This window comes from Oncorhynchus keta, chromosome 21 (genome assembly GCF_023373465.1).
Source record: "Oncorhynchus keta strain PuntledgeMale-10-30-2019 chromosome 21, Oket_V2, whole genome shotgun sequence".
Lineage (NCBI taxonomy): Eukaryota > Metazoa > Chordata > Actinopteri > Salmoniformes > Salmonidae > Oncorhynchus > Oncorhynchus keta.
This window is the reverse complement of record NC_068441.1, coordinates 36,687,472-36,712,321: the sequence shown is the minus strand read 5'-3', so window position 1 is coordinate 36,712,321 and position 24,850 is coordinate 36,687,472. Positions and strand designations below refer to the sequence as shown.

The following is a 24,850-nucleotide window of genomic DNA, read 5'->3' as shown; positions in this document are numbered from 1 at the left end:
GTTATGAGGAAGAACTACATGTCTTGCTTTGGTTGCTTCTTTGGTTCCCTTTATTTAAATAATATGTAACAGGAGAGAGTGAGGAAAGAGGACAGCTGACACTACATTTTTTCTCAACAAAACTCAGTCACATAACACTCATATTTTCTACCTCTGCAGTTTGGTCACTTTACAGCTTGTTGTACAAAGAAAAATACACATTAACTTCCAATAACAGCACACACATACATATACTAACTCTACAATTACGGACGTAAGGAGGGCCCACAAGTTATAAATCAAGCACTTAAGACACTGAAGTCTGATCCCCAGAGTGACTCTGCATAATCTGCACATATCTACAAATGTCTACATTTCTGATAGCAAATGAAGCAGATCTTACTCTTGTTGTGTTCCTTTCCTCTCTCTGCTTCCCTTCCCTGCACAGCCAGACAACTTCAGTAAACATGTGTTCCCAGAACTCCCATTCATTGTGAAAGTCTCCTCCCTCTGCCTTAGGCCAGAACCAATCCAGACAACCCTGTCCGACACCTCACCACATCCCCTGCTTTGTTCAAATGCTCTGTTCCAATCGAAAGCTCAGCTCTGTCCCCTGCCTAGGTCCTATTGATTCTCTCTGGGTAAAAGGTTATAGTTATGAGAGAGGGGGTGGAGTGGAAGTGTGTCACACAGGAAAAAGGGGGAAAGCATATTGACCACTGCTGTGCTTCTGATACTGTGGTTTAGATATTTGTCTAGTAAGATTCCTAATCCTGTGTTAAGGAAAAACAGGTTCATCTGCGAACCACAACAAAAGAAGAGACACATTTATAGGCTACTACACTTGGTCCCTAATTAAAGTTAGGCTGGTATTATATCATATAGTAAACTATAGTATAAGTACTGCAGTAAAGGAAAACTGTAGTATATACTATAGTAATTAATGGTCATTTTGCAGACTGTAGTATACTGTAGTATTTTCCGTCATGTTATTGCAGACTGTAGTATTTACTGTAGTTTGTTTGGGGACATTACTGTAGTATTTACTATAGTGTTTCTGTTTTATTATCATTGAAATAAAGTGGAGTCTTTCTCCTTGAGGAAACCTACTGGAGAAATACTAAAATAGCAAGTAGGTAGGACTGGGGTCTGAACAATAGTTGACAGCGTCTGCTCTTTTCTACAACGACAATAGGCGAATAGACCTGATTGGGCAGCTCAGAGCTTCTGCTCTTTTCTGTACATTAAAAACAAATGATTTGGTGTAAGAGGCAGACCAGGAGCAAGGAAGGAGGGCGTGGTCAAGCAAAGCATCCCCCGAGTCTAAGTGCACTAAGGTTTTATTAGAACAGGCATAGATTAGTTACTCTATTTTTTTCCTTTCCTGATATAAGTTTGTGTTTAAAACCAACTTCATTAAAATTACAGTTCACAGCCGTGTGCCGGGAGAGGGGGCTGGGGCTAAGGAATGCATCCACCTATATACACACACTTTTATATACACACACATTTTTTGTAAAAAAATATATATTTTTATATAGTCTTAGAATGTTATTGGTAGTTGATCGTTTTTTTTTAAGCCAGCTCGGTGGATTCCAAGGAGGCCCATTTCCTCAGTGTCTTTGGGTGAGTACTCTCACACAGCTTCCCGACATGACTGAGGAGGCTGATTGGTCTATAACTTGTGACAGTTGTATGGATCTTTTCCAGGTTTGTGAATCATTGTGACAACTGCAGAATTCCAAGGTCGGGGAAAATAGCCTTCCATGAGATGTGGTGAAGAGGTTAGAAAGGAGGTGCAGGTATTCATCAGGTGCTTGTTTGATGAGTGTACTGTCAATGTTGTCTTCCCTAGGTGCTTTGTTTTTAATTTTTTTCAAATTACTCTTAATTTCTTCAATAGTGACAGAGCGGGTGAGGGGATGGTCTACTGATGTTGGATTTCTGGTTTATATTGTTTTCTGTATTTCTCTATTGACAATGTTTATTTTCTATAACCTGTATGGGACACATTATCTATACATGGCATGGAGTAGGTTTCTCACTTATGGGTGGCACAAATTGGGATATGGGGGAGGGAATGGGCAGGGTATATTCAAATTAAATACTGCAGTATTTACTATAGCTAAAAAGTGTAGTGTTTTTGCAGACATTACTGTAATATTTACAATTGTTTCTTTGGATAATACTGTAGTATTTACTATAGTATTCTACAGTATACTAAAACATTCTATAGTAAGTGCTACACATGATCGAGCAATTCTACAGTGTGTAGTGTAGTATTCTACAGTATACTGTAGTATTTTTTCATGTGGGAATGACCTTGACAATTGGGAAATGCTGCAATAGATGATTTAGCAGTCATTGTACTGTAATCAAGCTGTCTCTTTTAGAACATAGCTTTTGTTTCAAAATTACTCTTTTAATGCCAACGTGTTAGTTTATCGTGTTTCCCATACCCATTCATTTGATTTGGCTATAACCGCAGGGGCCACTAGAGGCCTAGACTTTAGCTAGTGCAGTATCAATAGTGTACCATCAGAACATCCCATCCTTTGTTTTGGGCCTGAATATCAGGAAATTGATCCAGGAGTCGTTCCTGTCAGTCGTGTTGTGACCGCCCTGAATTTGTCTGAACCGTCTCAGTGCTTCTCCTTCCAATAGGGCGCTTCCCTTTTAATTCCCTGTTTAATAGCCAGCATCAGCTGCGCAAGTGGGGTTGTGACAGTGGCGCGAGAGAGGAAGTGTTCTACCCTCAGCTTGAAAGTTTGTTAAGAGACAGTTTATTTTGTTTGTAGTAAAAAAAAGTGTGTACAGTAGCCGTGTCGCAGGATCTACTTATGTCTATTGTTTGACTACTAATCTACGTCGGCGCTGCTGTTTCTTCGTGGCCTTTCCCAGCCGGAGATCTGTTGGCGAATTGGATTGTCTGACTGACCACAACTTTTTGCATGTGGTATTCAATTTGTTTTGGTGTGATGTATAACGTGATGATTTAAGTTGGAGTGAAGACTACAGAGATGTGACACTCTTTATTGTTGTGTGGTAGAGTTGATTGCAATCTGATTGTATGAAAGGACAATTGCAATACTGAGGTCACGTGTGTTCACTCTACTCCGTTACCGGGCTAGACTCTTAGGCCAGAGGTACAGGACGTTTCTTGAGGAACCAGAGCTCACAGTTCTGTGATGGTTTATTTTGGTAATGCAAAAAGAACCCAGTTTAAGTTATTTCCAAAGTGGTAAAGGTTTATGAAAAGTGTATGTCCATACCGACTTTTACGTGAGTCCTTTGTATTGGTGTAAACTTGACAGATCAGATGGGACTCATTTCCTCCCAAACAAGAAAGGAGAACTCAATATTTTCTCTGGTAGGTAGAACCTACCTGGCACCCCTACAAACAACCTCAAGTCTAAAGGTTTATTTTATTTGTAACCTTTATTTTGTAAGATGTTGGCCAAATATGTGATGGCCCAGAATCAAAATACTTTCAGGACACAAATCAGCAACAATAAATGCAGGATTTAGACCTGGAACCTCAGTTTATTAATTCCTGACTGGACTATAGTTAACAATACATAAAACACAACCTGACAGTTAAGACATGGAGGCCTTTATTGTTTTCTTATGCTTACACAGTACACTGCAGCAACCTCCCGAGCCCCCCCTAAACAACCATCAACATGCATTTACACCACACACACACCAACATCCATGCTATTACACACACTCACACAGTTTCCAATGTAAACAATGCAGGCTGAAAGAGTGATTTAAAAAAAGCAAGGTAGTCCGTTGTCCACTGTGGCGCCCTCGTAAGCAAGCACAAGGCTCGTTCCATTTTCTTTTCTTTCAGTAAGTTCAAAGCGGCGGAAAAGAAACTGTCTACATATTTTGGGATGAACTGCTGTCCACTCAGGCCATTTGACCAACCTTCGTCTCACACACACACACACACACGTTGGGAGGTCAGGATGCCCATTCATCCAACAGTCACCATTGTAGCAACAACATCCTCAAGTGTCTTATTAAATGTACTGTCTGAAATGTTATTTTCTTTTAAGTTATGTGATAGGAAGATGGGGGTAGAGGGAGAAGTTAGTGTGAGAGGGGAGAGGAACGTCAAGAATTAGTGTGACACATTCTTTTCCCACGATTCTCAGCGGTAGAGGAAAAAGGCCTTGTTTGACTTCCCTTTGTATGGGTTAGGATGGCTTGATCGTCCGTTACCTAGCAAACACTTTGGCGTCACTCACAAACCCATCCATCGCTGCATTACCTCTTAGCGCGCACAAAGTACAAGGCGTTGGTTTTAGGGTAGTACTTCACGTTCTGCTTCTTGTCCATCAGGCCCCCGAATATGATGAGCTCGCCCCTACCCTGGACCACTGTGTGAAGGCTGGTCTCGGGAGGGCCTGTGACGGCAGCGGGGGTGCCGTTCCCGTAAACCCTCCAGGAGACGAAACCGGCTGCTTTGGCTCGGGACACGTCCAGGACATACATCTGCATGGGCTTGCAATTGAGCGACTGGTACAGGGGCTTGCCCACGTTCAGGCTCTGGGGAGGGTGGTGACCAAGCCGCCGTGCGATAGGCGGGATGGAGTGTCCATCAGACCCGGCAGCAGCAGCCTGTGGCGGGCTGGAAGAGGGGGATGTTCCTGCTGAAGCCACTCCTCCCCCACTTCCTCCTGAAGCAGCTCCTTGGGACAAGGGGTTTGAGGAGGATGAAGAGGACAGGTTTTTGACAGCCTCCAGGCCTCGTCTCAGGGCTGCGGGGGACACAGCCCCCGGGGGAGTGCGTGGGGAGCCAGGGGCAGGTGGAGGCGTGTGCACGCCGTTAGTGCTGGGTACCTCAGAAAGGGGGTGGGTGGCTGAGGGGGGAGACTCCCAGCCGTAGTCCGAGGAGACAGGGGGGCGAGAGGGCGGGGAGGCATCCTGGGCAGGGCTGGTCCGGGGAGAGGGGGATGAACCGTTGAGTAGAGGATGGAGGGAGGGCAAAGGCGGGCTGTCAGGCCCCTGGGAGGGGGATGGCTGTTGAGAGGAGGAGCCGGGGCTACCCTCTCTGGCACCCCCTCTGGCCGAGGGACGTGGTCTCAGTGTCCCCCAGCGGCCGTTCACACAGGGGGCCTCCTCAACAGCCCCCAGAACGACCCCGGCGGCGCCGCTCCTTAAAGGGGACTGGGAGCGCAGCGAGGGGGGCTCTGGGCCCAGGGGGCCAGGAGAGGCACTGATGGGGGAGGGCCGAGAGTTCAGGCTGGGGCTGAGTGGCGCACGGCCAGACGGAGCCTGGGAGAACACCACCACACACTGTCCAACCTGGAGAGAGGGTGGGATGGACGACAGAAAACAATGAAGGAAGTTGAGATGAAAGTAAACCTACAAAACAATATCCCAACAGTGTTTAGTGCAGTGAGACAGGGGATAGATGAAAGAGAGCCACACATACCCTGCAAGCAGGGTGGCACCACAGTTCTGGGGCTCCATGGTCATCGTTCTCCACCCTCAGCTGCTGCCATGTCCAGGGTGGGGTACCCATGTGCAGGAGCCAGGCATCTTTCAGCAGCTAGCAGGGACATGAGAGAGAAGGGAGGTGCAGAGTCACAAACAGCAAAACAAGAGGGCAGAGCTTTTTATACATGGACAATAATAATGCTGCCTGTCATTAGAGAACATAGGCTCTCACTGCATTAGGGCCTCCACAGCCTCCCAGAATAAGAAGAGTCTTGTTGTCAATCACAATCTGTGAGAGGAGAAAATACATTTAAAACATGTAGATAACCATCTTTACGAGCCACAAAAAGGTAACTTGTATTCCCTGTAAAAACACAGACAGATCCCTTTCAAAAGTTTGAGGTCAATTAGAAATGTCCTTGTTTTTGGAAAAAAAGCACATTTTGCCCATTAAAATAACGTCAAATTGATCAAAAATACAGTGCAGACATCGTTCATGTTGTAAATGACAATTGTAGCTGGAAACGGCTGATTTTTAATGGAATATCTACGTTGGCGTACAAAAGCCCATTATCAGCAACCATCACTCCTGTGTTCCAATTGAATATTGTATTAGCTAATCCAAATGTATAATTTTAAAAGGCTAATTGATCATTAGAAAACCCTTTTGCATTGATGTTAGCACAGCTGAAACTGTGATTTTGATTAAAGAAGCAATAAAAGTGGCCTTCTTTAACCTCTTAAGACTAGGCCTCTATACTGCCCCCTTTGGTGGAAGTGCGTGCCCATAGTAAACTGAAAATATTTTTTCCCAAAATTGCTAATATATGCATATAATAATTATTATTGAATAGAAAACACTCTAAAGTTTCTAAAACCGTTTAAATTATGTCTGTATGTAAAGCAGAACTCTCAGGGCAGCCTTTCTCCCAAACTCTCTCTTGTCAAGAGAAAAGTTGGGTCAACTTTGACGTCATCGCCCCCCCCCCTCCCAGGCAGCTACCGATCTGGGAACAGTATGTATGTGTTCAGCGCGATGCCTGCTTTCAAATGGCGCGTTCATTGTGAGTATCTCGCGAGCCCTCGGCGTTTGGCGGGTGAAAATGTTCGGTCACTCTCAAATACATGCACTCTATTGCGCGCGGCCGATTTGGGGCACATTCTTTTCCAAGAAACACCAATTGAAGGCGGTTTGTCTGTTCGCGCTGATCATTGTTTTACATGTTAAAAACATCATAAAGCTCGATTCTGCACATAGTTTGACCAGTTTAGTCGACATATAATATGTAAATTTGAAGTTTTGATGCGCAAGAGTGCGGGACCAGAAGTCATTTTGGGTGCATTTCAGCTGAAGCTGTTAGCATATGCTAATACAGAGACACACAACGTGAAACCAAACGATGTATTGGGTAAGTATGACTCCTTCTACGTCTTCTGATCGAAGAACATCAAAGGTAAGGGAATATTTGTGGTTATTTTGGGTTTCTGTGGACTCCAAACGTAGAGGAGACATACTGCTAATATCTGAGCGCCGTCTCATTGTATAGCCAGTGAACGAATTCTGTAACGTTAAAAATAAATGTAATACAGCGGTTGCATTAAGAAGTGTATCTTTGTAACTATATGTAGAACATGTATATTTAGTCATGTTTATTGCTTGTTATCTGACGTTATCTGTCGGAGCTATCATAATTTCTCCTGACATTTGAGTAGCATTTTTTGAAATGTCGTCATTGTAAACAGAGATTTATGGATATAAATGGCATATTATTGAAAAAAAAAAATGTATTGTGTAACATGTACTATTACTGTCATCTGATGAAGATTTTCAAAAGGTTAGTGAATGATTTATTTTTTAATCCTGCTTTTATAATTTTATATTTTCTGGGACAAAATGGCTGCCTCTCGTCTTTTGTTTCGGTGGTGGTCTAATATAAATACGTTGTACGAGATCTTCAGTTTCTTGCCAATTTAACACATGGAATAGCCTTAATTTCGCAGACAAGAATAGACTGATGAGTTTCAGAAGAAAGTTCTTTGTTTCTGGCCATTTGAGCCTGTAATCGAACCCACAAATGCTGATGCTCCAGATACTCAACTAGTCTGAAGGCCAGTTTTATAGCTTCTTTAAATCAGACCTACAGTTTTCAGCTGTGTTAACATAATTGCAAAAGGGTTTTCTAATAATCAATTAGCCTTTTAAAATTACAAACTTGGATTAGCTAACAACGTGCCATTGGAACACAGGGGTGATGGTTGCTGATAATGGGCCTCTGTAGATATTCCATAAAAAGAAAAAGAAACTGCAATTTCGTCTACAATGTATTTTGGATCAATTTGATATTATAAAGAACACAAATGTGCTTTTCTTTCAAAAACAAGGACATTTATAACTGACCCCAAACATTTGAATGGTAGTGTATTTACTAAATAATCTGAAATACTGCATGATGGGGATATGGAGGGTGTGTGGAGGAAATGCAGGAATTGAGATATGTAGAGGGTGATGGAGGTATTGAGGGGAGAAGGTGTGAAGGAAAAACATCATCCTGACCTGAGACTGGCCTCCTCGTGGGTGTGGGGAGGGCCCGGAGATGGTGGGCTTGGACCAGGACCACTGCTCCAGATCCAGAACCCACACCTCGTTACTCCTGATTAGGGACCAGTGGAGAGAGCAGGGGGACATAGTGAGCCAAAAGCACACACCATGACAGATTCACAGACAACTATCAACATTGAAAAAAACAGTTTAATGACATGATTTCCCTTTACTTTCAAGACATTCACATTACATCCTTTGAACATTGTCTCGCTACACCACAACTGTATTTATTTTAAGTTTAAGTTTTAACTGTGTCAGGTTGTTCCATTGTAATGTCTGGTTTGGCACAGCATAGTAAAATGTGCAGAAAACTCAAAAGGTAAAAGCTCCTCAAAGTAATGACATACATTTGGCGGGCCCCTAGCGACCCTCCAAACACCACCATGACGCTCCCTATGACGGAGGAGGAGTGACCGGCCATGGGTAGGGGTCCTTGGGTTGTCACGATGCAGTTCCACCTGAGGGCACATGGAGAAGTTTACGGGCTTAGCTAGATGAGGGTAAAGTGATAAAAGACCAAGCACTGATGGCTAGGTAAGGCTATAAGTATAATTAAGTGAGAAGCAGGCATTGGTCTGAAGAAAAAGGAAATTCACAAGCCCCACAATGTTATTCCACCCATGCTCTACCAAGATTTCCCAGCACACAACTTTGACCTACTACAGTAGCTATGTTGGTCTATTGTACATGCAGGTTGCTTAGGATTCAAACCTTCTCAAACAGCCTAATTCATACTCTTTGAGGAGGTGCCTCAATAATGTGATTTGTACTGAATACAAGTTAAAGTATTGGATTCTTCACAGACGCCGCACTTATCTAATCACACTAAACACTAATTGGGGTGGCAGCGTAGCCTAGTGGTTAGAGCGTTGAACTAGTAACTGAAAGTTTGCAAGTTCATATCCCTGAGCTGACAAGGTACAAATCTGTCATTCTGCCCCTAAACAAGGCTGTTCCTAGGCAGTCATTGAAAATAAGAATTGGTTCTTAACTGACTTGTATAAAAAAAACATTCCACTACTTTTTCAAGCTGTTTTTATTATTTGAGTGAGCGGTTTTATATTGTAGTAGTGGCGCCTGTCTGTATTTCCTAAAACCTTTATTTTAGCAATACATTTTTTTTGGTCAGTAGGTGCCCAACATAAGTGTGATGGACACAGTCACTAATTTATAGAGGTCTACAGAGCCTGTCTGCATTCTGGATTTCTGTAACCGTTAGCTGTGTAATATTGACATAAATTCAGAAACACTTGTTTTGCAAATATGGTCCTGTTTTATTAATTGTTGTGCTGATCTGTTCATTACCTCTGTCTAAGGAATATGTAGCTTAAAGTTGTGTATGTATTTAAAGCTACAATACACATTTACAATAGGACTACATCTAAAAAGAGATACAGCAGGACACTAAAGTATATTATTCCTCTGAAGAGTACAAAGTAGGCCGTTTGAGAAGTTTGAATCCTAAGCAGCCTGCATATACATTGTTTGAAGTACAATTGATCAACATGGTGTAGTAGGGCAAAGCTGGGTGCTGAAAACCCCTGGTAAAGCACGGGTGGAGTAGGCATTGTGGTGCTCACATGAATTTCCTTTCTTTTTCAGCTTCAGACCAATACCTACTTCTCACTTAAAACAGTTGCGTTTCCATGATTTTTGCACCGGAAGGTGATTTTCTGTTAAAGGTGAATTATACGACATTTCCACATGCAAAGCCTGATTTTTCTGAAGCAACCAAAAGTCTGTCATTTTATTTCACCTTTATTTAACCAGGTAGGCTAGTTGAGAACAAGTTCTCATTTGCAACTGCGACCTGGCCAAGATAAAGCATAGCAGTGTGAACAGACAACACAGAGTTACACATGGAGTAAAAAATTAGCAAGTCAATAACACAGTAGAAAAAATTGGGCAGTCTATATACAATGTGTGCAAAAGGCATGAGGAGGTAGGCGAATAATACAATTTTGCAGATTAACACTGGAGTGATAAATGATCAGATGGGCATGTACAGGTAGAGATATTGGTGTGCAAAAGAGCAGAAAAGTAAATAAATAAAAACAGTATAAAAACAGTATGGGAATGAGGTAGGTGAAAAAGGGTGAGCTATTTACCTATAGACTAAGTACAGCTGCAGCGATCGGTTAGCTGCTCGGATAGCTGATGTTTGAAGTTGGTGAGGGAGATAAAAGTCTCCAACTTCAGCGATTTTTGCAATTCGTTCCAGTCACAGGCAGCAGAGTACTGGAACGAAAGGCGGCCAAATGAGGTGTTGGCTTTAGGGATGATCAGTGAGATACACCTGCTGGAGCGCGTGCTACGGATGGATGGGTGTTGCCATCGTGACCAGTGAGCTGAGATAAGGCGGAGCTTTTTTGTGGTCCTTCTGTGGCTCAGTTGGTAGAGCATGGCGCTTGTAACGCCAGGGTAGTGGGTTCGATTCCCGGGACCACCCATACGTAGAATGTATGCACACATGACTGTAAGTCGCTTTGGATAAAAGCGTCAGCTAAATGGCATATATTATTATTATTATTATTATATTATTATTATTATTATTATTATTACCTAGCATGGACTTGTAGATGACCTGGAGCCAGTGGGTCTGGCGACGAATATGTAGTTGAGGGCCAGCCGACTAGAGCATACAAGTCGCAGTGGTGGGTGGTATAAGGTGCTTTAGTGACAAAACGGATGGCACTGTGATAGACTGCATCCAGTTTGCTGAGTAGAGTGTTGGAAGCCATTTTGTAGATGACATCGCCGAAGTCGAGGATCGGTAGGATAGTCAGTTTTACTAGGGTAAGCTTGGCAGCGTGAGTGAAGGAGGCTTTGTTGCGGAATAGAAAGCCGACTCTGGATTTGATTTTTGATTGGAGATGTTTGATGTGAGTCTGGAAGGAGAGTTTGCAGTCTAGCCAGACACCTAGGTAATTATAGATGTCCACATATTCAAGGTTGGAACCATCCAGGGTGGTGATGCTAGTCGGGCATGCGGGTGCAGGCAGCGATCGGTTGAAAAGCATGCATTTGGTTTTACTCGCGTTTAAGAGCAGTTGGAGGCCACGGAAGGAGTGCTGTATGGCATTGAAGCTCGTTTGGAGGTTTGATAGCACAGTGTCCAATGACGTGCCGAAAGTATATAGAATGGTGTCGTCTGCATAGAGGTGGATCAGGGAATCGCCCGCAGCAAGAGCAACATCATTGATATATACAGAGAAAAGAGTCGGCCCGAGAATTGAACCCTGTGGCACCCCCATAGAGACTGCCAGAGGACCGGACAGCATGCCCTCTGATTTGACACACTGAACTCTGTCTGCAAAGTAATTGGTGAACCAGGCAAGGCAGTCATCCGAAAACCGAGGCTGTTGAGTCTGCCGATAAGAATTTGGTGATTGACAGAGTCGAAAGCCTTGGCGAGGTCGATGAAGACGGCTGCACAGTACTGTCTTTTATCGATGGCGGTTATGATATCATTTAGTACCTTGAGTGTGGCTGAGGTGCACCCGTGACCGGCTCGGAAACCAGATTGCACAGCGGAGAAGGTACGGTGGGATTCGAGATGGTCAGTGACCTGTTTGTTGACTTGGCTTTCGAAGACCTTAGATAGGCAGGGCAGGATGGATATAGGTCTATAGCAGTTTGGGTCCAGGGTGTCTCCCCTTTGAAGAGGGGGATGACTGCGGCAGCTTTCAATCCTTGGGGATCTCAGACGATATGAAAGAGAGGTTGAACAGGCTGGTAATAGGGGTTGCGACAATGGCGGCAGATCGTTTCAGAAATAGCGGGTCCAGATTGTCAAGCCCAGCTGATTTGTACGGGTCCAGGTTTTGCAGCTCTTTCAGAACATCTGCTATCTGGATTTGGGTAAAGGAGAACCTGGAGAGGCTTGGGTGAGGAACTACGGGGGGCGGAGCTGTTGGCCGAGGTTGGAGTAGCCAGGCGGAAGGCATGGCCAGCCGTTGAGAAGTGCTTATTGAAGTTTTCGATAATCATGGATTTATCGGTGGAGACCGTGTTTCCTAGCCTCAGTGCAGTGGGCAGCTGGGAGGAGGTGCTCTTGTTCTCCATGGACTTCACAGTGTCCCAGAACTTTTTGGAGTTGGAGCTACAGGATGCAAACTTCTGCCTGAAGAAGCTGGCCTTAGCTTTCCTGACTGACTGCGTGTATTGGTTCCTGACTTCCCTGAACAGTTGCATATCACGGGGGCTATTCGATGCTATTGCAGTCCGCCACAGGATGTTTTTGTGCTGGTCGAGGGCAGTCAGGTCTGGAGTGAACCAAGGGCTGTATCTGTTCTTGGTTCTGCATTTTTTGAACGGAGCATGCTTATCCAAAATGGTGAGGAAGTTACTTTTAAAGAATGACCAGGCATCCTCAACTGACGGGATGAGGTCAATGTCCTTCCAGGATACACGGGCCAGGTCGATTAGAAAGGCCTGCTCACAGAAGTGTTTTAGGGAGCGTTTGACAGTGATGAGGGTGGTTGTTTGACTGCGGCTCCGTGGCGGATACAGGCGATGAGGCAGTGATCGCTGAGATCCTGGTTGAAGACAGCGGAGGTATATTTGGAGGGCCAGTTGGTCAGGATGACGTCTATGAGGGTGCCCTTGTTTACAGAGTTAGGGTTGTACCTGGTGGGTTCCTTGATGATTTGCGTGAGATTGAGGGCATCTAGCTTAGATTGTAGGACTGCCGGGGTGTTAAGCATATCCCAGTTTAGGTCACCTAACAGAACAAACTCTGAAGCTAGATGGGGGGCGATCAATTCACAAATGGTGTCCAGGGCACAGCTGGGAGCTGACGGGGGTCGGTAGCAGGCGGCAACAGTGAGAGACTTGTTTCTGGAGAGAGTAATTTTCAAAAGTAGTAGTTCAAACTGTTTGGGTATGGACCTGGAAAGTATGACATTACTTTGCAGGCTATCTCTGCAGTAGACTGCGACTCCGCCCCCTTTGGCAGTTCTATCTTGACGGAAGATGTTATAGTTGGGTATGGAAATCTCTGAATTTTTGGTGGCCTTCCTGAGCCAGGATTCAGACACGGCAGTGCTATTGTAACATTTAAATGTGTCATCTGCCAAAAGGTCTGGGCCTTAATGGTACAGGTTTGTGTGCTTGCATAACTGCAAGGGTTGCTAGTTTAAACCGTGGTCTGCTGGCTCTTGCCAGCTGAAATCTGTTTTGAACTATTAAAAGTATGTGTAGAATTTGCCATGGATAGTCAAAAGTAATTGTCTGTTTTCAGAAGGTGAATAGCTCAATTGATTGTAACAGTAAAATATGACTCAATTTCCATTGAAAACGATGTACACTGTTGGGTTCTGAGAAAATTAAATGTTACTTATTCATGTCACTGATGGAGGGCTAAGGTAGAGGGTCTACACCAGCAGTTAAGGGTTATAGGAGGAAGGTATATAGTGGGTGCAACTAAGCTTGGAATGTGTTGAGTGCAGGAAAGTGATTACATGTGGCAGACATTGGTAAGGGGAGACAGGTGGAGATCTGAGAAACTAACAATGTCACTGAGGAAGAGAGGGTAATGTATAGCGTTTACATTATGTCAGCATGTTATTGTTAGCCATCAGGGATCCTCTGGGAGGAGAAGAGACAGTCTGGTATCAATAACCATGACAGCCTTGAATTGGGGAGGAGAGAGCACTTTGGGGTAGAGGTCAGGTCAGATGAAGTGAGGAAGAACAGAGATCACTAAGGTTCTGTCTAGAAACAGGGATGCATTGGCTGTTCAGTTGTGGAGACAGCGTTAAAGATCAGTGCTTGTGTGAAATGTTTTTTCTGAATTACAGCTGTAATGACCCTTTGGGAAGAATTATACTTTGTTACGCTTCTCTAGTGGCCACGAGTTATTTACTCTGAAAAATGAGAACCTAACAATACTAAACAAGACTAAATGCAATATCATGTAAAATCTTGGTTCCATGTTTCATGAGCTGAAATAAAATATCCCAGAAATGTTCCATATGCACAAAAAGCGTATTTTCTAAAAGGAAGTACACAAATTTGTTTACATCCCTGTTAGTGAGCATTTCTGCTTTGCCAAGATAATCCATCCACCTGACAAGTGTGACGTATCTAGAAGCTGATTAAACAGCATGATCATTACACAGGTGCACTTTGTGCTGTGGACAATAAAAGGCCACTCTAAAATGTGCAGTTTTGTCACACAACGCCACAGTTTTGAGGGAGCGTGCAACTGGCAAGCTGACTGCTGGAATGTCCACCAGAGCTGTTGCCAGAGAATTGAATGTTGAATGTTCATTTCTCTACCAACGTCCTTTTAGAAAATTTGGCAGTACGTCCAACCGAACTCACAACCACGTGTAACCATGACAGGCCAGGACTTCCACATCTGGCTTCTTCACCTGCGGGATCGTCTAAGACCAGCCACCTGTTGTGGGTTTGCACAACTTTAGAATTTCTGCACAAACTGTCAGAAACCGTCTCAGGGAAGCTCATCTGCGTGCCCATCGTCCTCACCAGGGTCTTGACCTGACTGCAATTCGGTAAATGCTCCCCTTCGATGACCACTGGCATGCTGGAGATTGTGCTCTTCACGGATGATACCTGGTTTCAATTTTACCAGGCAGATTTCAGACACCTTCTATGATATCCTTCCTGTTTGGCCCTGTCCGGGGGTGTCCTCAGATGGGGCCACAGTGTCTCCTGACCCCTCCTGTCTCAGCCTCCAGTATTTATGCAGCAGTAGTTTATGTGTTGGGGGGGGGGCTAGGGTCAGTTTGTTATATCTGGAGTACTTCTCCTGTCCTATTCGGTGTCCTGTGTGAATCTAAGTGTGCGTTCTCTAATTCTCTCCTTCTCTCTTTCTTTCTCTCTCTCGGAGGACCTGAGCCCTAGGACCATGCCCCAGGACTACCTGACATGATGACTCCTTGCTGTCCCCAGTCCACCTGGCCATGCTGCTGCTCGTTTCAACTGACCTGAGCCCTAGGACCATGTCCCAAGACTACCTGACATGATGACTCCTTGCTGTCCCCAGTCCACCTGGCCATGCTGCTGCTCCAGTTTCAACTGTTCTGCCTTACTATTATTCAACCATGCTGGTCATTTATGAACATTTGAACATCTTGGCCATGTTCTGTTATAATCTCCACCCGGCACAGCCAGAAGAGGACTGGCCACCCCACATATGCTCTCTCTTTCTTTCTCTCTCTCGGAGGACCTGAGCCCTAGGACCGTGCCCCAGGACTACCTGACATGATGACTCCTTGCTGTCCCCAGTCCACCTGGCCATGCTGCTGCTCCAGTTTCAACTGTTCTGCCTTATTATTATTATTATTCGACCATGCTGGTCATTTATGAACATTTGAACATCTTGGCCATGTTCTGTTATAATCTCCACCCGGCACAGCCAGAAGAGGACTGGCCACCCCACATATGCTCTCTCTTTCTTTCTCTCTCTCGGAGGACCTGAGCCCTAGGACCGTGCCCCAGGACTACCTGACATGATGACTCCTTGCTGTCCCCAGTCCACCTGGCCATGCTGCTGCTCCAGTTTCAACTGTTCTGCCTTACTATTATTCAACCATGCTGGTCATTTATGAACATTTGAACATCTTGGCCATGTTCTGTTATAATCTCCACCCGGCACAGCCAGAAGAGGACTGGCCACCCCACATATGCTCTCTCTTTCTTTCTCTCTCTCGGAGGACCTGAGCCCTAGGACCGTGCCCCAGGACTACCTGACATGATGACTCCTTGCTGTCCCCAGTCCACCTGGCCATGCTGCTGCTCCAGTTTCAACTGTTCTGCCTTATTATTATTATTCGACCATGCTGGTCATTTATGAACATTTGAACATCTTGGCCATGTTCTGTTATAATCTCCACCTGGCACAGCCAGAAGAGGACTGGCCACCCCACATAGCCTGGTTCCTCTCTAGGTTTCTTCCTAGGTTTTGGCCTTTCTAGGGAGTTTTTCCTAGCCACCGTGCTTCTACACCTGCATTGCTTGCTGTTTTAGGCTGCGTTTCTGTACAGCACTTTGAGATATCAGCTGATGTACGAAGGGCTATATAAATACATTTGATTTGATGTGAATGTCTCAGATGACAACCAAACTGACATCATATTCATTAAGTACCACCGCATATGTTCAATTGGTCGGATTACCAGAATATAGTTAATTTCCCCCCACCTTCTGATGTTCCCAGAATCTCTATGTTAACCAAGGGTTTTACAAATGTAACATCAGTAGGGTAGAGAGAGGAAAAAGGGGTAAAGAGGTATTTATGACTGTCATAAACCTACCCCCAGGCCAACGTCATGACACTAGCTACATGTGGCTAGCAATTTGTTTTCTCGGTTTGAGTTGTTTCCATCGCTTGCGGTTTGGTTTTGGAAACATAAGGAATGCATATTTCATATCAGTGAGAAATAATTTAAATAAAGGTTCAATTAAACACCTTTATAGGGTTAGGGTTCCCACTCGGTCATATCTCCATGCAACAGCGCTTGTTTACTGAAGACAAGGACGGCCACCTATGCTAACTGAACAAAGCTAACCGCTGAAAAACCTACCAAGAAAAATGTTCAAGAGCTAGGTAGCAGTGTGACAATTTGCCCAAAGTTGGGTGTTGGTTTTGAAATGATGTAGCTATGTTTTGTGGAAAAATGTAGGGCTGGCATTTGAACCTAACCTAGCTTGTGTCTGTGTCGAGGTCAGCTAGCTAGCTACAGCTAATGACTGAAGTGATTTGTGTAAAAACTTTTCTTTGCCTGTTTGTTAGCTAGCCAGCTTACGGCTGACTGGTGTTAGCTAGCTAGAGAGGCTAGTTTCTGGACTTTTATACGCAAGCTAACATTAGCTAGGTAAAGTTTACTAGCATTTGATTAACCTCAGCTTGTATATACACCATACAGTAGCTTAAGGTTGTTCTCTTGTAACTGGCAGCCTGGTTCTGCAGCATCAGCTGTGTTGTTGCCTATCAACAGAGTTGTTTGACATGGTGTGAGAACTCTGAAATTCAACTGAAAAATATGGTAGCATGTCAGAAATGCTACAAAATGGTAGCACATCATTTGAATTATAATGGCCAGAAGTTAGCATGTGAGAGGGATAAATTCTACATTTAATAAAAACTGTTGCACTTTCAAACTTAGACATTTTTTAACCTCTCTGGGATATGTGGGACACTAGCGTCCCACCTGGCCAAAAGCCAGAGAAAATGCAGAGCGCCAAATTCAAATAAATTACTATAAAAATCAAACTTTCATGAAATCACATGTAAGATACCAAATTAAAGCTACACGTGTTGTGAATCCAGCCATGTCAGATTTCAAAAAGGCTTTTCGGCGAAAGCAAACAAAGATTTGAGGATAGCACCTCCGTAAACAAAGAGAGAAGCATATTTCAACCCTGCAGGCACGACACAAAACGCAGAAATAAAAATATAAATCATGCCTTACCTTTGGCGAGCTTCTTCTGTTGGCACTCCAATATGTCCCATAAACATCACACATGGTCCTTTTTTTTTTATTAATTCCGTCGATATATATCCAAAATGTTCATTTATTTGGCGCGTTTGATCCAGAAAAACACTGGTTCCAACTTGGGCAACATGACTATAAAATATCTCAAAAGTTACCTGTAACCTTTGCCAAAACATTTCAAACTACTTTTGTATTACAACTTCAGGTATTTTTTAAAAAGTAAATAATCGATCAAATTGAAGACAGGATGATCTGTGTTCAATACAGGAAGAAAACAAATTGACGCTACCTTTCTGGTCTCGCGCCTCTAACAAACAGTACACTTGAAGTGACCCTCGTTTTGAACTAGGCTACTTCTTCATTACACAAAGGAAAAACCTCAACCCATTTCTAAAGACTGGTGACATCCAGTGGAAGCGGTAGGAACTGCAAGGAAGGTCCCTGCCAATGTTCACTTTCAGGACAATATAGTCTCGTTTTAATCTGACATCTAGAATTTGAGCTAGGTGGGTACAGAAAATAACTCTGAGAACTCGATAGCTAACAACCCTGTTAAAAATCTGGTAACAGCCGGACAACTCATGACGGAGTGTGTCATACCTCCAAGTTGATTTGCGAATTTTCATTGACATTGGTGTCATTGGCTTAGATATGATGGTATGGAGATTTGCACATAATGTTGAGCTTCAACCAATGCCATACTATTGTGGGGCTATGGGTTTTCAGTCTCTACACATAAATAATTGTCATGAGTAATAGCACTCTGACTATCAGCCTGTATGAGAGTGAACAGTAGTCAACATGTGATGTTGACACATACTGTATGGCTAAAGGAGTTAATTCATCCACAGGGTCTAGGCCTATCTCCAAACCTTCTGGTCTCTTCCTCTTACCAGTTTTTGGAGGGGGAGTATGTGTGGATCTCGTCAAAGAACCTCTCAGGCTGATGTAGTGGGTATGGGCTAGGTCGAGTCCATCCACCAAACAGCACCAGCAGATTGTTGTACATCACCAGGGTAGCACCCGCTTTAGGAGACGGATAGGAGCCTGTGTGGGCAAAAGGAGTAAGAATAAGCCTTCATACAGAGCATTCAGACAGTATTCAGATCCCTTGACTTTTTCCACATTTTGTTACATTACAGCCTTATTCTAAAATTTATTTAATTGTTTTTCCCCCCTCATCTACACACAATAGCCCATAATGACAAAGCAAAAACAGGTTTTTCGAAATTTTTGCAAATGTATTCGAAATGAAAAGTATTCAGACTCTAAACTCAGTACTTTTTTGAAACACCTTTGGCAGCGATTACAGTCTCCAGTCTTCTTAGGTATGACGCTACAAGCTAGACAGACCTGTATTTGGGGAGATTATCCCATTCTTCTTTGCCGATCCTCTCAAGCTCTGTCAGGTTGGATGGGAAGCATCGCTGCACAGCTATTTTCAGGTCTCTCTAGAGATGTTAGATTGGTTTCAAGTCCGGGCTTTGGCTGGGCTACTCAAGGACATTCAGACACTTGTCCCAAAGCCACTTCTGCGTTGTCTTGGCTGTGTGCAGTTAGAAAGTGAACCGTCGCTCTGGAGCAGGGTTTCATCAAGGATCTCTGTACTTTGCTCCGTTCACCTTTCCCTCGAGCCCGACTAGTTTCCCAGTCCCTGCCGCTGAAGACATCCCCACAGCATGATGCTGCCACCATCATGCTTCAATGTAGGGATGGTGCCAGGTTTCCTCCAGATGTGACGCTTGGCATTCAGGCCAAATAGTTCAATCTTGGATTCATCAGACCAGAGAATCTGGTTTCACATGGGCTGAGAGTCCTTTTGGCAAACTCCAAGCGGGCTGTCATGTGTCTTTTACTGAAGAGTGGCTTCCGTCTGGCCTACTCTACCATAAAGGCCTGGTTGGTGGAGTGCTGCAGAAAAGTTTGTCCTTCTGGAAGGTTCTCCCATCTCCACAGAGGAACTCTGGAGCTCTGTCAAGAGTGACAAATCGGGTGGTTCTTGGCCACTGTGTTCTTGGGGACCTTCAATGCTGCAGAAATGTTTTAGTATCCTTCCCCAGATCTGTGCCTCGGCACAATCCTGTCTCGGCGCTCTACGGACAATTCCTTCGACTTCATGCCTTGGTTTTTGCTCTGACATGCACTGTCAACTGTGGGACCTAAAATAGACATGTCCAATCAATTGAATTTACCACAGGTGGACAATCAAGTTGTAGAAACATCTCAAGGATGTTGGATACAGCTCATAGCAAAGGGTCTGAATATTTATGTAAAGGTATCTGTTTTTACTTATTATAAATTTGCAAACATTTCTAAAAACCTGTTTTGGCATTTGTCACTGTGGGGTAGTGTGTAGATCGATGAGGATTTTTTATTTATTTAATCCATTTTAGAACAAGGTTGTAATGGAACAAAATGTGGAAAAGGGGGTCTGAATAATTTCCAAATGCACTGTACATACTTCTGTCATGCATACAAAAGTTTGGAAGTCGATTTAAGCATGACAAATTACATCTGCAAGCAGACTAAAAAAATGACTAAAACAGAAAACATTTTTTATTTTTTACCGCCATGTGTAAAGCACACGAACCATCAAGGAACGTTATTTTCACTTTCCTTGTTACAAGTAGGCAGTATCCACCCCATGTAACTTAAAGGTTGCAAGTTCGAATCCCCGAGCTGACAAGGTACAAATCTGTCGTTCTGCCCCTGAACAGGCAGTTAACCCACTGTTCCTAGGCCGTCATTGAAAATAAGAATTTGTTCTAAACTGACTTGCCTAGTTAAATAAAGGTTAAAAAACAGGGGGAAAAGGCTGATTTCTTACCCGAGGCTAAAGGGCGGATCCACTCCTTGCTGTTGAGGTCAAGTCTCCACAGGTCATTGAAGGCAGCGTTGCAGCTACTTTGAGTACAGCCCCCAAACACATACATGGACTGGTTGGAGTCGTAGTAGCATGCACCTGCAACACACACATACATGGTTTGAGTCATAACCAGGGCTATTTAACTGGCGTCCGTGGGCCAGATCCTGCCTGTTTATCAATTTAGAATAGCCTTTTGATCAATTATGAACATTCATTTAAAAATCCAGTGTTTAGGGCCAAAAGGAGCATTCGTTCAATATTGGGAGAATCTGTATTCTTGTAGTCCCACCCCTTAATTGCTGTCAATCAATATCACCAAACATACCTGTAACAGCCAATTAGAGCTGCAAACAGGGGTACAACGGTCTGCCCGCCTGTCGGCTCTTTCACCGCAGAGGAGATCACTACACTGCCTAATACACCACAGCATGCTTTGTACTTAACTCAGCTGTGAGCGAAAAAGACCATGGACTCAGTTTCGGCGATCATGAATGTTATCCGATCAACATCTAGACTTCAACATTGCTTGCTTCGTAGTCTGCTGAGCATCCTGATCCACTTTTACATAATGACGTTCGGTTGCTAAGAAAGGGTAATAATACTCTCAAGAGAACAGCCTGTGAGATTAGGGAGGACATAGTTGCTTTTCTCCAACACAAGAAAGCTAACACATATCTAACGAAAATGCTTGATGAGTTCGTATCAGATGTTTTTCAGTGATCTTCAATCAACTGAATGGACTTACTTTGAGACTACAGAGGAGGGATAAAACAGTTATTGACATGATTGAAAAACAGACATATTTTCAAACTACATTTTCTCCTCTGAATTGAGCCCAAACAAAAGGCTCTATTTCGCTACACCGCGCAACTATATTCAGTCACCATCAGTTAGAGCTGGGCAATATGGCCTGAAAATCATCTGGATTTTTTCAAGCTTATGGTTGATTCACGATATACATCGATTTCTTAAATGTTTTCTCTAAATAATCTTTGATGTACAAATAAAGGTCAAATACAATGCATTTCAAAGAGTCAGCAATAATCAAATTAATTCCATGCATGTGAAATTAGGCTAAATACACAGAGTGTACAAAACATGTGCCATTCAGCGGGTGAATGGACAAGACAAAAGATTGAAGTGTGCCTTTGAACAGGTATGGTAGTGCAACACTGCTGGGTTTTTCAACCTCAACAGTTTCCCGTGTGTATCAATAATGTGCCACCACCTAAAGGACATCCAGCCAACTTGACATCCCTGTGGAACGCTTTCGACACCTTATCGAGTCCATGCCCCGACAAATTGAGGCTGTTCTGAGGGGAAAAGGAAGGTGTTCTTAATGTGTTGTACACTCAGTGTATAAGCCCCACTAATTAAATTATTTTATCAAAATAGTTTAACCTGCTTTTTTTGCAATAATCACTGATCTGGCATCCAAGTATGTCTATGAAAATGCCCTTTTTGATACAAATGTAAAAAGAAAAACAAATAATGCACATTCACTAATAATGACTAACTTCTTGTAGCAGACATAGAAAATGAACACAAGGTCTCAAAACAATCTCACGTGCTAGTGAGTAGCCAGCAAATCTTTATATTTCAAGTTAGCCAACTTGGATCTATTTCCTAGCTAACAAGGTTGAACAGTTAAATTGTTATGAGCACTCCCTTCTGTCTCCAACTGTTTGAACAGCATGCTAGCCTGTCCACTTTGTTCAGATGTTGAAATCTTATTTCTCAGAATGAGAACGAGTTGCCAATTCCTTATATAAAATAGTGTTCTATGCTTATTGCACACATGACCAAATCTCTCCCCCACGTTCTCTACTGATGTGGGGGAGAGAGACTTCTCCGCAAAAGCTAGTCAACAGATATCCCATGCATAGAAACCTTGTGTAAAAAAAATAATAACAAAATGATAAAGAAATAGAAAATAAAACAGAATATGATACTAGTCAACTGAGATGCCATGCACAAAGGTTTCCTATGTGTAAATAAAAACTAAAGATGAAGCTATGTATGTAATTAAACAATTAGATGCACTGAATTAGGCTAATCTTAAAGCACTTAAAATGATCTTTTAGCAACATTACAGTGCCTTGCGAAAGTATTCGGACCCCTTGAATTTTGCGACCCTTTGCCACATTTCAGGCTTCAAACATAAAGATATAAAACTGTATTTTTTTGTGAAGAATCAACAACAAGTGGGACACAATCATGAAGTGGAACAACATTTATTGGATATTTCAAACTTTTTTAACAAATCAAAAACTGAAAAATTGGGCGTGCAAAATTATTCAGCCCCCTTAAGTTAATACTTTGTAGCGCCACCCTTTGCTGCGATTACAGCTGTAAGTCGCTTGGGGTATCTCTCTATCAGTTTTGCACACCGAGAGACTGACATTTTTTCCCATTCCTCCTTGCAAAACAGCTCGAGCTCAGTGAGGTTGGATGGAGAGCATTTGTGAACAGCAGTTTTCAGTTCTTTCCACAGATTCTCGATTGGATTCAGGTCTGGACTTTGACTTGGCCATTCTAACACCTGGATATGTTTATTTTTTAACCATTCCATTGTAGATTTTGCTTTATGTTTTGGATCATTGTCTTGTTGGAAGACAAATCTCCGTCCCAGTCTCCGGTCTTTTGCAGACTCCATCAGGTTCTCTTCCAGAATGGTCCTGTATTTGGCTCCATCGTCTTCCCATCAATTTTAACCATCTTCCCTGTCCCTGCTGAAGAAAAGCAGGCCCAAACCATGATGCTGCCACCACCATGTTTGACAGTGGGGATGGTGTGTTCAGGGTGATGAGCTGTGTTTCTTTTACACCAAACATAACATTTTGCATTGTTGCCAAAAAGTTCAATTTTGGTTTCATCTGACCAGAGCACCTTCTTCCACATGTTTGGTGTGTCTCCCAGGTGGCTTGTGGCAAACTTTAAACAACACTTTTTATGGATATCTTTAAGAAATGGCTTTCTTCTTGCCACTCTTCCATAAAGGCCAGATTTGTGCAATATACGACTGATTGTTGTCCTATGGACAGAGTCTCCCACATCAGCTGTAGATCTCTGCAGTTCCTCCAGAGTGCTCATGGGCCTCTTGGCTGCATCTCTGATCAGTCTTCTCCTTGTATGAGCTGAAAGTTTAGAGGGACGGCCAGGTCTTGGTAGATTTGCAGTGGTCTGATACTCCTTCCATTTCAATATTATCGCTTGCACAGTGCTCCTTGGGATGTTTAAAGCTTGGGAAATCTTTTTGTATCCAAATCCGGCTTTAAACTTCTTCACAACAGTATCTCGGACCTGCCTGGTGTGTTCCTTGTTCTTCATGATGCTCTCTGCGCTTTTAACAGACCTCTGAGACTATCACAGTGCAGGTGCATTTATACGGAGACTTGATTTCACACAGGTGGATTGTATTTATCATCATTAGTCATTTAGGTCAACATTGGATCATTAAGAGATCCTCACTGAACTTCTGGAGAGAGTTTGCTGCACTGAAAGTAAAGGGGCTGAATAATTTTGCACGCCCAATTTTTCAGTTTTTGATTTGTTAAAGTTTGAAATATCCAATAAATGTCGTTCCACTTCATGATTGTGTCCCACTTGTTGTTGATTCTTCACAAAAAAATACAGTTTTATATCTTTATGTTTGAAGCCTGAAATGTGGCCGCAAAGGTCGCAAAGTTCAAGGGGGCCGAATACTTTCGCAAGGCACTGTACATTTAAAGAGCTTCATAAGATTAGAATTGTGTTGGTGCATGGTTTTTTATACCGGTTTTAGGAAAGAGTAATCCCACGTAGAAAATATCTGACCCCCATAAATAACCTTTTCAAATCCAACCCCTGCAACAAGATGGGGCTATTCAACTGACTTACACCTTCAATGCCCTATCCCTAATACTTCCAATTTAAATTGTGTAAGTCATTACTTTTTTAAAGATAATACTTAGGACTACACAGCCTGGAGTTGATTATCCAGCTTATACCATGGCCAATCAACTCAATTCAACAAAGCGGTGGTATATGTTGTATACTGACTGTGTGAGAAGCGTTGCGTGATGGGTGTTCCAGGATATGGGTATGTACGACTCTCCCACTGAATATTGCCCTCCTGGACGGCCCGCAGAAAACCATGGTAACACTGATATGCAACACCTGGGGGGAGAAAGAGATTGGAGATGAGGTGAGTGACTATTATGGTTTTATGTGAGTCACAGCCACAATAAAAGCAACATAATAAGTAACACGTCATTATCTTAACTGTTTCTGAAATAACAAGTCACTTCTTGTCATGGTTGACTCGGTGTCCGATCTGAAAATGCAATAAACGTTACTTGACCCATTGTGAAAAAGAAACCACTTCAGTCAAACAGCTGAGTGGTAGTTTGAGTTTCCACTTGGGGGTCTCAAAATGCAGCATAATGGCATGTTGTTGCCTTTTTGGTAATGTTCGGTTTCAGTTCAATTATTACAAAATAATCACGT

The 24,850-nt window shown here is 43.2% G+C and overlaps 2 protein-coding genes across 7 annotated transcripts in view; both read right to left on the bottom strand.

Annotated features, from left to right (window-relative positions):
- LOC118374128 (solute carrier family 25 member 34-like) overlaps nucleotides 1-559 on the bottom strand; it is a 21,044-nt gene extending 20,485 nt beyond the window's left edge. Inside the window, exon 1 of one of the 3 annotated variants that reach the window (XM_052473803.1) lies at nucleotides 383-559. In XM_052473803.1, the coding sequence (XP_052329763.1) occupies nucleotides 383-448 (66 nt within the window). In that variant the 5' untranslated portion in view covers nucleotides 449-559. The remainder of the gene's footprint in view (nucleotides 1-382) is intronic. The other 2 variants (XM_052473801.1, XM_052473802.1) reach the window with 2 other exon arrangements.
- Nucleotides 560-3,570: 3,011 nt separating this feature from the next.
- Nucleotides 3,571-24,850, bottom strand: part of LOC118378426 (F-box only protein 42-like) — a 34,414-nt gene continuing 13,134 nt past the window's right edge. For all 4 annotated transcript variants that reach the window (XM_035765403.2, XM_035765405.2, XM_035765402.2 and 1 more), the window contains exons 3-10: nucleotides 24,404-24,520; nucleotides 20,324-20,458; nucleotides 18,390-18,543; nucleotides 8,380-8,490; nucleotides 7,985-8,081; nucleotides 5,663-5,719; nucleotides 5,426-5,542; nucleotides 3,571-5,295 (exon numbers count right to left, since the gene is read on the bottom strand). In XM_035765403.2, the coding sequence (XP_035621296.1) occupies nucleotides 4,255-5,295; nucleotides 5,426-5,542; nucleotides 5,663-5,719; nucleotides 7,985-8,081; nucleotides 8,380-8,490; nucleotides 18,390-18,543; nucleotides 20,324-20,458; nucleotides 24,404-24,520 (1,829 nt within the window). In that variant the 3' untranslated portion in view covers nucleotides 3,571-4,254. The remainder of the gene's footprint in view (nucleotides 5,296-5,425; nucleotides 5,543-5,662; nucleotides 5,720-7,984; nucleotides 8,082-8,379; nucleotides 8,491-18,389; nucleotides 18,544-20,323; nucleotides 20,459-24,403; nucleotides 24,521-24,850) is intronic.